Source organism: Ixodes scapularis, unplaced genomic scaffold (assembly GCF_016920785.2).
Source record: "Ixodes scapularis isolate PalLabHiFi unplaced genomic scaffold, ASM1692078v2 PGA_scaffold8__174_contigs__length_109621045, whole genome shotgun sequence".
Lineage (NCBI taxonomy): Eukaryota > Metazoa > Arthropoda > Arachnida > Ixodida > Ixodidae > Ixodes > Ixodes scapularis.
Genome location: NW_024609883.1, coordinates 93,945,828 through 93,961,772, shown reverse-complemented (window position 1 = coordinate 93,961,772; position 15,945 = coordinate 93,945,828). Strand labels below are relative to the sequence as shown.

General features: G+C 47.3%; 1 protein-coding gene across 1 annotated transcript; it reads right to left on the bottom strand.

Moving 5' to 3' along the window:
- Nucleotides 1–622: 622 nt before the first annotated feature.
- Nucleotides 623–15,561, bottom strand: LOC115332844. Its single transcript, XM_040206880.3, has 5 exons — nucleotides 15,306–15,561; nucleotides 14,023–14,149; nucleotides 10,111–10,250; nucleotides 4,302–4,425; nucleotides 623–1,309 (listed from the first exon to the last, which is right to left on the bottom strand). Exons 1-5 carry the CDS (start codon nucleotides 15,373–15,375, stop codon nucleotides 1,063–1,065), a joined length of 708 nt encoding a protein of 235 aa, XP_040062814.1. The 5' UTR covers nucleotides 15,376–15,561; the 3' UTR covers nucleotides 623–1,062.
- Nucleotides 15,562–15,945: the final 384 nt, after the last annotated feature.

Genomic DNA, 15,945 nt, shown 5'->3' with positions numbered 1-15,945 from the left:
GTCGAGAGGATGGCCTAGTCGTTCCAGCCACCGAAGCGGCTGCTTTTGTACGGATTTCGAGCGACTGGTTAATCTTCTATAATCTCGTAGGGGGACAATAGCGACTTCTGCGACACACAAAAGGGATTCTCGGAAAGAAGGGAGTTCCTCCTTCCCCTCTTCCCTCGTCATGGCCGGAGGTGAGACAGTTACCGTCACTAGCTGTCAAGGTTCCTAGACGGGCATTACAAACGAGGAGTTAGCGACATCCACCAGGTGCTTTTTGTTAATCGCTTAATTTGTTTTAAAATTCCCTTTCGTGACTTTTTTAACAAGATATTGGTGTGTTCGTTGTGATCCTGGTTCTTTGAACGCATATAGACCAAAAAATGAGCGCCGAAATTTCGTTGTAGTATCCCTTTAAGGATGATCTTCGAGCGGCAAAAAGACTACAAAAAAAAAAAAAAAAAAAAAGTCGTCATTGAGGTAAAATCGGCAGGTCATTCACAGCGGAACGTGAACGAGAATTGAGCGGTCGTGCCTACATTAATAAAGAAAAGTGAATATAAACCATACAATGATGAATAGCACTTCATTTTGGGACAAATGTAGTACATCACAAACTTATTCAAAGCTCGAAACGAACTACTGGTCAACATTTTATTCAATGATATATAATCAACATAGGAAAGAATAATCCGTCTATTTATGTTATGGCTCGCGTTAGCTCCGCTGCATCTATCGTATTCTTCGAAATTCAGAATACCAGGACGTCAGGGCTGGTTTGGATAAAACAGTCTTTGCGAAGAGTTCGCGAAAGAAAGCGCTTCCAAAGCTAAGGGATGAACGCAGTGGCAAGTGAGGTCGAGTCCAAGTCGAGGTGCCCCAAGTGCTCACGCGTCTCGGGCTTGGCAGGCTTTCTTTCACGCAGCCTCAGCTAAGACGTCCATTCTAGCAAGCCGGCTCAGATATCTTAACATGGCGTAGCTGCGTATAGAAAGCGCTTTCTCGTTGTTTGCAGAGACTGTTTTTTAAGCGTCCGGAAAGGAAGGCTACGAGCGTACAATGATGCTGAGTTTAGCTCTAAGCTTGCAACATGGGTGCTTGATACAAGAGTGGGTACAATAACGTGGAACACAGGGCTCCCAAGATCACCGAGTTCCAAGGTGCGGAAATAGAGCCCGCGTCCCCGCCGTCACCCAGAGTCGGACATCTTTCTAGCGCTAGAAGGCCGCGGATGAATTCTTTCCTGGCCTCTGTTCCTGGCTGGGCAGCTGGGGGACACCCTGTTGTCGCTTGCAGCGTGCAGTCAAATTCCGTTTTGAAGGCTCTGCAAGAAACAAAAACAGGCGGGCGTATGGTATATGCCATGAAGGCAAAGACTACACTGCCCTGTCCGTACAACGCAGACAATCGGTATTACGTCACAGTTGCAGAGTAAAGATGGACGACCCTTTTGGAGCAGCGTTCTGTCAGTGAAGAATATTGAAATTCTTCGTCGACTAAAGCTGCGATATGCTGAAGCTTATCTGTCACTCTAGCAAGTGCACTAGGAAGTTCACAACTGCGTGAGTTCCGCGACAGTCTCTCCTGGACAGCACAGGCACACTGAGAGGTAAAAACAGTTCATTGCAGCGAAGGAAGTCATCTTAATGTAAAAGAAAGTCACCGAGATACTGTGAATATCAGGTCATCGTTCTCGCCCCTAGTGATTACCACATTTTTGTACCGCTCAAGACAATGGGAGGAATGCATGTTTGGTTGAATGAAAAGCTGCAACACGCGGTGTATAAATGACTTTGCAAGCTACAAAACAAATGTTGATGGGAAATTTCGGCAATTATTCAGCGCTAAAAGCCTTGTATTGTGCGGAATGGAAACTTTTTAAAACATAGTGTAGACTCAGTGTCCCACTTTTGGGTGTAATAAATTTGTAGCAAAAATAATTTAAGGTTCTTATTTCACCGTCCCCCGTATCTGCAGTTTTAATATGATAGGGAACTCGTGCCTAAGATGGCAAAACATCATATTAACTTTTTTGACATTTTAGAGCGCAGCTCTTAGGCGCCCGTTTCCGGCTTGAGCGGCGTCGGCGTCGGCGGCGACGAGTAGCGAGGGCCTCCCGGAGGACCTCGGGTTCCTTCGGGAGGACCTCGGGAGGACCTCGGGTTTTTTCGGGAGGACCTCGGGAGGACGTCCGGAGGACCTGGGTACCTTCGGTGATTTCGGGGAGGGGGGTCACGTGATCTCGGGGTGATCACGTGACCCCCCCACCGCGAAATCACATCACCCCCCCCCCCCCTCAGTACCCTTTCCTCCTCCTCCTCAAGACCTGCGCTCTAATTCGGCGTCACAGGGAGTTGTAAACGGCTTTCACTTTTTAGAGCGCAGCTCTTAGGGGTCCGTTTCCGGCGTGAGCGGCGTCGCCGTCGCCGTCGGCGTAACCGCGAGGTCACGTGACCCCCAGATCACGTGCCCGTGACCCCCCCCCCCCCCCCCCCATCGAAGTCATGTGACCCCCTCCCCCTCCCCGCAATTACGCATTTGTTACGCAATTATTAGCGCTGGAAGACGTGTATTGTAGGGATTGAAGAATACTATGTCCAAAGATAGTAAATAACGTGTTTTACTTTTGTGTAATGAATTCGCATAAAAAATAACTTAAAGGACTGATTTGGCGGTCCCTCGTACCCTAGTGAAAAATCTAATACGTATAAGAAATTTCTTTGTTCAAAGAACGCATCTGATCAATGAGATCATATCAGTACATATAATAAAATACAAGAGTATATAATAAGTTTTAAGAAACGGATAAGTCAATTCTTACAACTTCCTAGATAATATTATATTGCTCTTATAAGGTTTTTATATGCTCTTATATGATTTTATTTGATCCTACGCGTTTAATGCACGAAAGTATTTCTTATGTACATAAGATTTTTCACTAGGATACTTCAGTGTTTATTTGACAAAGAACGCGTGCCTATAAGATGGCAGAAAAAAACTCAAAGGAAGAAAGAACGGAACTGAAATGCAGAGGCTGATTAATGGGTCATTGTCCCGGTTTGGTTCCTTTGTGCCGAGGGAAGGGACGATGGTGAGGCTAAATGAGAACTTGAAAGAGGAGGGGAAAAAATACTTAAAAGTGACACATTCTGACCACTATATAAGCACGGCACACTGTTCACGAACACCGAGATTCAGCGTCTACAAGTAAAAGCGAACGTGTGCTTCCTTCCAAGCCGCAGTCTCCACTTCTCGTTGGTTGTACGAAAGGCCCTTCCGTGTTCGTTTCAGGCAGGATAATGACTGAAGCATCTGCGGACAAGCCTGAAGCCTGTTCGAAATAAGTTTGCTTTAAGCTTCAACATGTTTGCACACAGCTTTGCTTTAAGCTTCAACATGTTTGCAGACAGCTTTCATTTATTTTTTACCAATGTCACAGGGCCATGCGGATTCTTGGGCGAGTTGGAACTGAAACTTGGAGAACATAATAGCGCTTCACGACAGGGACGAAGAGTAGGAACGAGACAGCACAATGCGATTGTGTTGTCTCGTTCCTACTCTTCGTCCCTGTCGTGAAGCGCTATTATGTTCTCCAAGTCACAGGGCCGTCATGCAAAGAAAGAAATACGCCCCATAGAGTGTCGGCATGCAGATTGTTTTTTTTTTTCAATTAATATTATGTACGACCACGGCTTTAAGCTCTCAGTGCCGGTCACACAGAGGACAGTCTTCAGACACTGCCTCAGTCGTGTTTCACCCGTGTAATGATGATCCAGTAATGGTGATGTAAAAGTTGCCTCCATACATGTTTCAAGTATGTATGAAGCTAACATGTTACTATAAGATGCTCGAGGTGTGCGTGACTGCAGCCCCAATACCGTGTCAGTTTAGCACGATGTATATATGAACAGCGTTTACCACGTCCAACAATCTGACGTCCATCGAAATACCCCTACTTTAGCCTCCTATATCCTGACAAAGCCTGGCAGATCGCCATGAGAAGCGGCCGCCGAAATAGAAAAGGTGGAGCGGAGGACAACGGATGAGAGGAGAGCCACGTGACTGGCGCCCCGCTGCGGCGAGACGCCGAAACACACTTCTAACGAGCGAACAAGTGTGTTTCGGGTCCTCGCCGCATCAGAAGCTGTGCGCGGACGTCCAGGTTCACCGAGAAATGGCTCTTTGATGCTCGGTGCTACCAGATCGTCGCGGTCCAACTCTACGACCGGGCACTCTATGGCTCCGTCGTCGAACTGCCAAGCTTTGTGAATTTAGAGGAGGATATGTGCCCCTACACACGAGGCCGGGAACGTTACCTGCACTTGGCGTCTTCGGAGAATGTGGTCTTGTTCCGCGAACCCTGCTTCTCGTGGTGACGGGCTGCCGTCCGGCACGTCTCCATGATGCGCGCGTCTCTGCACCTGCTGAACTCGATGATGCCTGGAACCAGCAACTTTGATAATGTAGACGCGGCCTTCAGTGGCATCAAGCGGCAGCGTGATCTGAACCTTATGTAATGCCCTAACTGGGCCTTTAAGGTGAAATAAATGAAATGTAATTAAGATGAGAAATGGAATGGGGGCGATCGAGAGAGGGGGAGGCGATCGTGCAATCGAGTACTTTTATATATTGAGGCTCGCTCGTACACTGGCAACTGCTTGAACACGTAGAGGTTTGAGGCCTGTTCACGCGCTTGCGTTTGACTACGACCCATTGAGACGATATCGGTTTTTAAACCTCTTCTGAGGGCTTACGACCGGCTGCGCAGCACTGTAGCCGGCCGTAAGCCGTCACGAGTGGCCTAAACAAAAGGTCTTATCTTCTCTGGTCGTAAACAGTTGAGTGTGTGGTCCAGAATTAAAAACGGGTTTTTAAGCCCGTTGCAACCGCTCACCTGGCTGCGCAGCTGCACAGCCGGTCGTAAGTATAGTCGCAAGAGACTTAAAAGCCGGTTATAAGCCTCTCCTGTTGTAAGCAGTCGCAAGCGTGCGATCCAGTTTTTATACCACGAAAACGAAAACATATTCGAGCGTGAATTCTACGCTCGAATATGTGAGTTTCATGTCCTCGGTTTGAAGGACAGGCACAATGTACTTGAAATAATTGTCTGCGCAATCAACATGGTGAAATTTCTGCATTGCTTCGAACGGCGACCGTTTGGAGCAGTTGCAATCGGTATTCCTTTAAGGTTGTAGCTTCAGGTCGCGCAAGTACTGCTGCGCTATGCTCACTAAGGTAAGCTTTCACGCCGGACTTGAACTTGGAAATCTTCCGTTCAATCGGGTTGAAGAACGGACTGTATGCCCGTAAGTACCTCAAAGAGTGCCCCTGGGACAAGGCGGCATCTGCGGCTCGTCGATGTGCGGGAACATTATAAAATATTATGACCACACTATAAAAAAACGCCCGTACGTCTACTTCTTCGCACAACACTCGAAGAGCTAAATACCGCAACTTACGGACGCAGCTCAGCGAATGACGATGCCGAATCATATGTTTAAACCAAAAAAATGCAGTCTCAGTTGCGTGTTTAAGCAATGCAAAATGCCATGCTTCCATTGCTTAATGGCAACTCAGACTGGTTTTTTTTTTTTACTATGTTTTGGCGTCGTCATTCGTTGAGCTGCCTCCGCAAGTTGCGGTGATTGGCTCTCCAAGTGTTTTGGGGGAAAGTAGACGCAAGGTTTTTTTTAGAGTGCAGGAGTTGTTTGCCAATATCTCCCTCGAAACTTCCTCAAGGAAATCGTTGAAAGTCAACCAGGGAACTTTTTCCACACTTCTCCACATGAACCCTCTTGTACCTGCCGTTCTTACGACGGCGTCTTTCCTACGTCTTGACCTCCCAAGCCTTCGACTACACACATATTAGAGTTTGAGTCGTCAACGTAATATTGAAGTTGAAGCGTGCCGTCTCCCTGCAGCCACGAAGCGTATTCTTTTCTTGCACTTGTTACGCCATCGCGATATTAGTCTACGGGCTGCAGAGAAAGTTTTTGTGGTTTGACCGCCGGTTCATCCAAGAGTTTTTCAATTGTAGATAGGCTGATTTTAATCCCTGGTCGAGTCGCTTCAATTTCTTGTTTGAGTTGCTTCAGCGTGTAGGTTGGGTGTTCATCCACCATAGCTGCCAGATCCTGCACAACTTCGGAGTCGCATGTTCTTTTGTTTTTTTTTAGCCTCCTCTGGGTTTTAGTTCATTTCTCAGTCTTCGCAACTGAACGAGCAGTTTTCACGTAAATTCCTAGTGTTTCCGCAAGTTGCTCGATGTTAGCGCCTCGTCGCCAGCAGTCAAGCAGCCGCGCCCGATCTTGATCGGATTCCTTTTAGTAGGATTGTTTAGGTATGTTTGGATCCTTTCGAGAGCAATCTCGGCACCTTGCATTAGGTAAACCCATTGCGAAGAGCGTTCACAAATGCGGGTTACTTGCATGCAAATCGTCGAACCACTCCAATCATTTTTATCTGCCTCGGAGACTTGAGAATCAGCCGATGTCTGAAACCAAGAAGGAGATGCCAGGTTATCGTCTCGAACCGCGACACGGCGCGTGTTTGCAGGCAATTTAAAGTAGCAGACGAAACCCGTTGATGAAGCAGCGGCCCAGCTCAAATATATTGCGAAATTTACGCTGACGGTCACTGTGGAATTGCAGACGGCGTCCGTTGATGAAACCATAGGACAGCGCTTCTTGCGTCGTCTGCAAGCACTTCGTGGTATGCTTGCGCAGTGCCGCGGTTGCCGACGATAACCTGGCATCTCCCTCTTGGTTTAAGGTGTCGGCCAACTCTCAATTTTCCGAACCAGATAAAAACGATTAGAGCGGCTCGACGATTTGCACACAAGTCACCCGTACTTCTGAACGCTCTTGGCAATAAGTTTGTCTAAGGCAAGGTGTCGAGGTCAGCCTCGAAAAAATTTAAACCTACCTAAGCAATCCTACCAAAAGGTATCCGATCAAGATGTGGCACGGCTGCTTGACTCCTGGTGACGAGGCGTTATCAGCAAGCAACATGCTGAAACACTAGGAATTTACGCGAAAACTGCTCGGTCAATTGCGAAGACTGGCAGAGGTGAACCGAAAGCTCACAGGAGGCTCAAAGAAGATATTCGCCTCTAATGTTGTGCAAGGTCTGGCGGCTATGATAAATGAACATCCAACCTACACTCAGAAGCAAGCCAAACAAAAGCTTGGAGCAACTGGTCTAGGTATTTAAATCAACCTATCTACAATTGGCAGACTTTTGGATGGACACGGTTAAACAACAAAGCAACTTTCTCTGCAGACGGTAGACCAAAATGGCGATGATGTAAAAAAGGCAAGGAATGGATCCTCTTCGTGTCTGCAGGGGGACGGCCCAATTCAACTTCGTCATTATGTAGACGTGACAAACTCTTGTATTTGATGCATAGTCGAAGGTTTGGGAGGTCGGAATGTGGGAAGGACCCCGTTGCGAGAACTAAGGTACCAGAGGGCATAATATCACAATCCTCGCATGCATGTCTGCTGACGGGATCCTCTTGCGGAGAAGTGTGGAAAACGTGTCCTTACTGGTGGAGTTTCAGCTACCTCCTGGCAAAAGTTTCAAGAGAGATCATAGCAACAGCTGCTGACCAGGATGCGGGCAGTATATTTGATAATGCTCCCGCACACCAACGAGCCGCAGACGCCGCCTTATCTCTGGGGCACTCTTTGAAGTACTTACTGCCATACAGTCCTTTCTCCAACCTAATTGAAGGGAGGTTTTCCAAGTATAAGTCTAGCGTGAAAACTTACCTCAGTGAGCCTTGCGCAGCAGTACTTTCACGGCCTGGAGCTACCACCGTGAAGGAACACCGATGGCAGACGCTCCAAACGGTCGCCGTTTGAAGCAATGCAGAAAATTCAACGTGTCGATTGCGCGGCGTAGGATCGCAATCATTTCAAGCAGATTGTGCTTGCCCTTCAAACCGAGGACATGCAACCCGCCTATTCCAGCGGCGAATACACGCCGTCAAAAATCAGCATCTTGATTTGCAATGAAAATGTTTCATTGATTTCATACGCTTAACTGAAATCCCAACTTTCCAAACACGGTTTCATTGTCAAGCTTTTGAAAAATTTCGTTACTTTTCTAAAACCGACAAAACACAGTCTCAAACTTACGTAATATGGTCTAAGAAGTCCCTCAAAATTCAAGAGAGAACCAGTCACGCATGACTTTCAAGCAATTTAGACCTCTAAAACGGTTGTAACAGACGAGTTAATACTCACATTTATTTGACATATTTTAACGGATTAAATTTAGCGACTCTCGAATTAAAATAATGGTATTGGGATTAAATTGTTGGACACTTGGCTTAAATTTATTGACACTTGAATTAAATTCGTGTAAAACTGGAATAAATTCAGGTACACTCAAATAAAAACAAAAAAAAAAAAACTGGCACTTGGATTATTACGAGCGGGAAAACCCGATTATTTTAATATGACCGTGTCAGGAGGAAGTCTATACTTCTTCCTACCTTAGCATGGACTAACTGCGAAGGCTGTTCAAGCGCGATTGGAGCACTCGCCGCACAAGCGCTTGTGCAGCCGGCGAGGCCTCATCCAAAGCAAACAGCTCGCACTTTTAGCATGCGCGGCTAACAATAGTTCATGCTAAGGTGAGGCGAAATATAGAGACCCTTTTGTCGGACGCGGTGAGTCGGAGAGGCATTCCAGGCCATACAGGTATTATAATATACACTAGAGGTTCAACTGGCACTAGGGTGCTGTCGCACATTCAAGCAGACAGCAACCGGTGGAAAATTGACTTCCGGTAATGAATTTCTATGGAAAAAGCGAGTGCATTCTCTTTCTGCGCTCGATTAGAAATGAAAATATCCCGAATAATTTCTTCGGACTAGGTATCCTGGAGCATTTCTCAGTCAGGCGGGCAAAATAATTAATCATTTACGGCGGTTTCCATTCAAAATCATTGCATTTTAAGAGCGGTGCTAAAAAGCCTTAGTACATGCATTTATGTGCACTGTCGGACATTGTTAGCGCGAACACGACGTTAGCGCTTTTCAGCATGGGGGATATACTTGCCAAACGAACCAAGGAGATGTGGAAAACCAAAAGACATAGCAAGAACTACGCAGTAACACTAGATCAGTAACTCCCTGGGCATGTGCGATAAAAATAAATTGAAGGCCACGTAACATAGTCTGATTTTCAATAGGTAAGTACTGGATTATTCTTTCTGCTCTGTTTGAAGACGCTTTTTCTATGTTCAACACCTAACCCGCACGCTCGAAATCTTTGAGAACAAGTGCCCGATAAAAGCTGCCTGGGATAGAAAAGAATAAAACGAGACACTTTACATAGCCCACGTCAATATGAACGCCAAACACACCCTGCTACTGGAGCCTGTCGTCTAGGTTGCCGCCCGCCGTAGACCCTGGCAAGTTTCTTGGCCCTATTTTTTTACTAAAAGAGATCTACGCTTTGTAATTTTACAAAAAAAAAAAAAAAAAAGACCAGTGAATTACACTTTAGACGAAAAGTTTAGATCGCTACGTGCAGGCGTCAATTTTTACGGTCCATTTTAGATCGAGCCTGCTGACTTGGCACCACCCTATAGACGCTTTCAGGCAGCTGTGCATGGGCGCCGCCATAAGCGACCTTCAGTTTTTGTTTCCTCTTATTCCGTTCGATCCACTTCATCATTACCACAGCAGGACAGGTAATTGCCATTTCAGATTCTACCGTGTCCTTCTCCCCAGCACAGGCCTTTGTGGAGACTCGTCAACGCCCGCTTCAGTCGCTCGACATCTCGGTAAGACAAGAGAAGGTCGGCTATGGCGGCTGAATTTGGCGCGCGCTGAAAGCGTCTTATAGACTCGTTGCTGTCTGCTTCTATCTAGAATTATAATTCCATGTTCCGGGCATTATATGGACAGCTTAATAATTGCAATGCATGGTGATAATTTCCTCTCGTCGCTCCGCAGGAAATGGTGTTTCTTCGTCAGTCGATTCGAATGCCCAAGAGCAAATCATAGAGGAAGAAGCGTGATCAGAATGGGCATCGTCCGTTGTTTCTTAAGTTCTGATTGACTGTATTGTCTGATATGTCAGAAGGCGGAGTCGACGAAAATTTACATACCCACGAGGACGTCTTTGCCGCAGAGAGTATCGCGTACGAGACCAAAGTTCGCTTGCACAGTAGGCAGAGCACGTTTCACCTCTTCTGAACATCCATCGACGATCACCTCGTTCGTGCACGTCAGTGCGTCGTTCACCTTACTGGAAATATTAGAGGTAAAAGAAGATCAGGGACTATAGAAAATATCTGTCGTAGCAACAAAAAAAAAAAACACCGAAAAAAAATTTAGAACGTGTCCTAAAAGGGAGTATTCACTGGACGCCATATTTGTGGGTGCTGTTTAGAGCGCATGCTCAGAACGAGCTCACATCAGTAGGCTGCTAAGACCGACAGTCTTGATGGTGCGGAATGCACGTTGCAAAAAAACTGAGGAAGCTCGCCGTCAGCACGCGCTCAGTATTTGCGCACACAGCTATGGCCGCCAGTGGAAAGTAGCGCGCGCCCTCAAGCGGCGCGCGTGAGGCATTATGGGAACAATGAGGGTCGCTGCTCCGTCGTCTGCTGCAACAGCCGTACCACCTGCGTGGACCACGTTAGATACGTTCGCGTTCGGTCCCTGTGTACGGCAGACGGTAATCATTGGAGCGCCCCGTGCCTCGCGCTGCTTTTCCCTCATGATGTCAGAAACCCCCAACCGCACCACGTCTGTCCACTCTCTTTTTAGAGCGCAGCTCTTGGGCGCCCGTTTCCGCGTTTCGCGGCGTCGCCGTCGGCGTAACCGCTCCGCTAAATTTAGCGGAAGATTAAATTGGTGTTGAGGTCACGTGATGTCAATTTTCCCCCTATATCTAGCGTAGAAACTGTATTTGTTCAAAGGTGATGTGACATGAGGTCTTGGGACGTCATTTTCTCCGCTAAATTTAGCGGATAAAAATTACCCGCTAAAATTATCAGCAAACTTTCCCCGCTAAATTTAGCGGACAAAATGCTTTCGCTAAATTAAGCGGGGAATTTTGTCGCTAAATTTAGCTGCAAATTTCCCTGTTAAATTTAGAGGAAAAACTTCCCCGCTAAATTTCGTGGGAAATTTCCCCGCTGGGTTCAGCGGGTTAAGGAGAAGGGGGGTAGGGTACGGAGGAGCCAACGTTACTAAAACACTCAGTTGGGAAACTCCCATAGAGGCAGCTTTGATAAAGTGGCCCCAAACTGTCTCCGAGCACCGAGCTAATGACGAACACAACGCCACCATTTCTCCCGCAGCGGCCACCAGAAAAACTGCACATGACTTCTATTTTGGCTTTAAGAACAGATACAGCGGTAGAGGTTACAGGGATGCCACCCCCGTCTCCCCGGCGGACGCGCCGCGTTGAACTACAGAAGTTAAAATGCACCTAGGGCGGGACGTGCTACCTGAAAGGCCCGCCGAGGCATGGTTGTATAAAAACAATATTAATTGTGCCGCAAAACCCTGCAAACTAGAGATTTTAAAAACATAACGCGCCCCTCTTTTGGTACTAAACTCCAATAAATTTCATACAAAGAGAGTCTTTTTCGTTTGTTTTTACGCAAAAACAGGCTTTCAAAAAGCTCAAGGTGACCACAGTACAGACAAATGATAAAGAGTGGCGCTGTTGTCGCATTTAGCTCGGTCTCGGTCGACGCCAGCGGCCCAGTTTTCGACGGCGAGTTTCCCAACTGAGTGTTTTAGTAACGTTGGGAGGAGCATAACCTCCTCAAGAGCTGCGCCCTAATTTCGCATTGCAGAGATATCTAAACGTCTTTCATATTTTAATTTGGCCAACATTCTGGATAAGCCACCGTTTTTTTTTTCTTTTTTTTTTTTATGGCTTATTGCACGCGGGCCATGCGCCAAAAGAGCGAGGTATTACTCAATCATCCATGGGTTTTTCTTCTTTTTTTTTTTTTGCTACGGAAATTAGCTTAGCTATACATTGTTTCACCATACGATGGACCGCAAAGGAAGCTACGAGCAACCGGAGCCAATTCATAGTTGAAAGGGTGTCGGGTGTCCTTCCGGTAGAGCGGAGCGACGCGGCGAGCTCGAATTCACAAGACAAGCTACGAACTATGCATTGGCTCGTGTAGGTCGTCGCGTCCATTGCGGTACATCGTACACTGAAACAGAGTATAGTTGGTACATGTTGTTTTTCCTTCGCCAACAAAAATAAAAACGCAGTTCGGGAAACAGCGTTCGAACACCGTTAAAATAATAAAAAAAACTGGGGTGTGTGTGGGTTTAAACAGCCTAGAACTTGGTCTGCCTCAACGGGCCACTTGTCTCCCAGCTGTAGATGAGAAATATAGCCAGTGCAGTACAACCGCTAGCTTTGGGTCTTTAAAGCGGTATTCACGCGAGGCACGCGCGCATCACGAGATAAAAACGCGAGGCTTTTGCACATCGCATAGCCTGACGTTTTCGTCGTGGGATGCGCGTGCCGCATGTGTGAATACCCCTTAACGTGCATCACGCAGTAGTGATACACGACCGCACGCCGGTACGATGCTCATCCAGATCGAAACGGGCAGGGGTAGGGATTAAAGGCACTGGATCCTGAGAAAGTAGTGCCATTGCCTTCTTTACCTGCTAGCCGGACACAAACGGTTACTGACATACAGACAACCAAAACCTCGCAAGGCGATTGGCTAACCTGGTCAGAAAAGTTTATTTACAACAGTGGTATCATGACTAGGAGAAAAACCTGATTATAACTTTTATTTACAACACTGTGGACAGGACTTCGTTGCCATGGAAATAGCCATCTCAGTCCAATCAAATTATCGAAGCTTCCAGGAGGTCGTTCTAAACTTGTCGCGTCAAGATCACCATGGAGTATCTTCCTACTGGAAGCGTTTTACGCCAATGTAAGCGTTTTCGGCACTACGTATGCAATCGACTTATCAATCATGCCCATGCCCATTTATCTCTTACAATAATAGTGTTCTTCTTGCGTACTTCAATACAGAAAAATTATTTTTCAGTGCCTCCAAGTACCGACACCGCATGTGGTAGTGGTACGAGGATGTACGCTTGTTTCGTCGGTGTGTGGATAGCGAAATCTCGGTCTACAAGAAACGTCTCCATAAAGCTACTTGTCAACAGCGAATTTAGATCGGTTCACCGAGAACGGAGGGGTCATGGAGAAGTTGCTTATTTCACGGACCGAACTGGCGACCACACAGGGAACTTGGCGCGACTTTCCCAGGGCCCAGTGGCTTTAGTGGGAATTGAACCCAGGATCCCTAGGTAGTGCAGCGCCAACTTTCGCTCCATGTGCTCCGAGCTGGTGTGCTCTAGCCCAATCGACCAATTCCCCCTCGCCTGGTTCCAGTAAAGCCCCATGATAAAGGCACTTTTTTTACAAGTACCGCCGACCATTGTAGTGGAAACGCGCAAGGCACGTGCCGCGAGCGGGTGCTCCGCCGCCATTCGCTTCAAAAAGCCACTCATTTCAGTGCTGCGCCGCCAATTTCTTCCAAGAGCCGCTCGAGAGTCGGGCCTCGTGCACTGGCGCATTTGATGCTACTTGCACGACAAACGCGAACACATTGAGGGGCTTTAAGTTCCGGCGGTAGCGTGAGCTACTTAGCATGCAGAAGCTCGACTAGTCTAGACTTGGTTTGGCTAAAGGGCGCGACACCCTCCCAGTTCCCACAATGCCCCGGAGCACTCACTGGCAGCGCTGGCGTTTCCAGAAAGGTCCATTCGCGAGACACACGGGCAAAGTTTCATGACGGAAGCCATCGCGTTGGATCATAAAAGTACCTCATTTAGAGATGCCAATAGGCTTATTTATGTTTCTTCGAAGTGTTATTTTATATATATATATATATATATATATATATATGTGTGTGTGTGTGTGTGTGTGTGTGTGCGTGTGTGTGTGTGTGTGTTTGTGTGTGTGTTTGTTTGTGTGTGTGTGTGTGTGTGTGTGTGTGCAGGAAGGGGCTTACTTGCAGGAGTTAATCACGTCGAGTTCTGTGCTGCCCTCCATAAAAAGCATATGGGGATTTATCATGTTCTTCGTAATGCAGGAAGCAAGTTTATCCGCCTCGCAGCGCGACACACTGCCGCATGCAGCTGAAAAAGAAAAACACGGTGACATGCTACGAAGAAGGTAGCACAAAAGACCGAAGGGATCCTGGAATAGACCCTTTTCAAAAGACCATCGAGCAACATGCGGTCGCCGCTTCTTGACCACAAGAGTTGCGATTGAATCCAAGTTCCTGCCGAATGCTGACGCAGCCCTCGTGTCCATTAGATGGTCAGAATGCGTACCCAAGCGCTGGCGGACTGTGATAATTGGAGAACCAGGCTACTAGGTGGCGAACACTTTTGAAAAGGGTTTATTCGGCAGGAAACTGGCGGCGTCCTGACTGAAGCGCCGAACATAATTATACAGTCTCGTCTTGCAGCTATCGTCAACAACAGCTTGGCTATTGACACGCGGGGCGTGACAGTAAGTTCCGAGTTTTGTCATTGTCTCCGCAGCCCGTGAAGCTGTCAGGAGCGGATGAAAAATGGCCGAAACAAATCACAAAGCAAGAAGGTAATACCGACCTCAAGCCGCTCCTCATACAAATAGTTCTTTTTCTTTATTCCACACTTTTTGAGTTGCATACACCCATTCAAGAAGCATATTTATCTTAACAGCAAGCAGTTCGTCATCTTCTCTATCGAACATCTCTGCTGCCATAATGCACGTATAACGGTTTCATGAACGCCTCCATTTTTCTGCTATCGTCAACACGGACCGCGCCCTGCCGTTGAGACAGAATCGAAATGATCGTCTGCTAACATTGATATCCCCCTCGGCTCCCCGCCGTTATGCCTGAGACATGGAGGGAATCCCGCTGGTTCTGCAGATCACTGACGTCACGCACATCTTTACCCGAAAAGTATTCACCGTGTGAATACCCCTTAAGCCGTTACAAATATGTGAACTAACGTTGAGATTGTAGAGTGTGTCATCCCCTCCTCCGTGTGTGCGCAGTTGCAAATCGAGAGAAAACCCTCGGTTAAATGTGGTCTCGTGTTGCAGGGAGTTTACTCGGGAAGAGGAGGGAGGGAGGGGGGGGGGGAGGCTGAGGTGTCTGGCCACTTCCACAGGTCATAGATATCGCATGCAGTTTTGAGGGGGGGGGGGGGGGGGCTGAAGCTTCATAAGCCTCCCCTCTGGCAACGCTACTGCACACATGGAATCGTATTTTTGCACCTGTGTGAACGATTTGCTTACCTCTTTGAAGCAGCAACATTGCCCAGAGAAACATGAAGAGGGTGAGACTGAACGGAGCATGAATGCCCATGGTTGTGTCTCCGAGATCTTGTTCGCAACGTTCGCAACTCCAAAGACGATCGGTTTTAGCGCAGCCTTTTACGCACCCTTATCTTTTGCTCTGCGTGTGCACGGATTACGATAAAAAATTTTCCGGAACCATAAACGGAATTTCTGTCCCAGACAAAAGAAAAAGAAAAAAAAAAGAAGCAAAGGGCACTTGAGCAGCGTCACTATAACGGCGGTAACGCCTGTATCACGGCAGAGCGAACGGCCAATCATCGCAATCTATAACCGCTGATAAGCGAATAAAGTGAAGACAATAAGGTATACCCGATGATAAACGAATACTCCACTGGGGTCACGAAGCAGTTCTCCTATCGCGTGTTGCAAGAACGACATTCAATGATGGTCCCGATCAAATCCTCATATCAGACATCACAAGGGCTCGATTAAGACCTACGGCTGCATTACATAGAGTAGCAGTCCTATATTTGGAACAAAAAAGGAAGGATAAGGTGGTCGGGCGCGTTGACTCTCCACAACTCGGAGCACCTGGGGCAAAAACTCTCGCTATGGATTGCGGTAAGGGGATCCTGCA

What these genes read in the sequence shown, in the direction of transcription:
- LOC115332844 (XM_040206880.3), bottom strand. Translation starts at nt 15,375, where the DNA reads ATGGGCATTCATGCTCCGTTCAGTCTCACCCTCTTCATGTTTCTCTGG. An exon ending in GACGTGATTAACTCCTGCAA is followed by an intron (nt 10,251 to 14,022) that starts GTAAGCCCCTTC and finishes TAATATTTCCAG; the next exon opens with TAAGGTGAACGACGCACTGA. An exon ending in TCCGAAGACGCCAAGTGCAG is followed by an intron (nt 1,310 to 4,301) that starts GTAACGTTCCCG and finishes TGTTTCTTGCAG; the next exon opens with AGCCTTCAAAACGGAATTTG.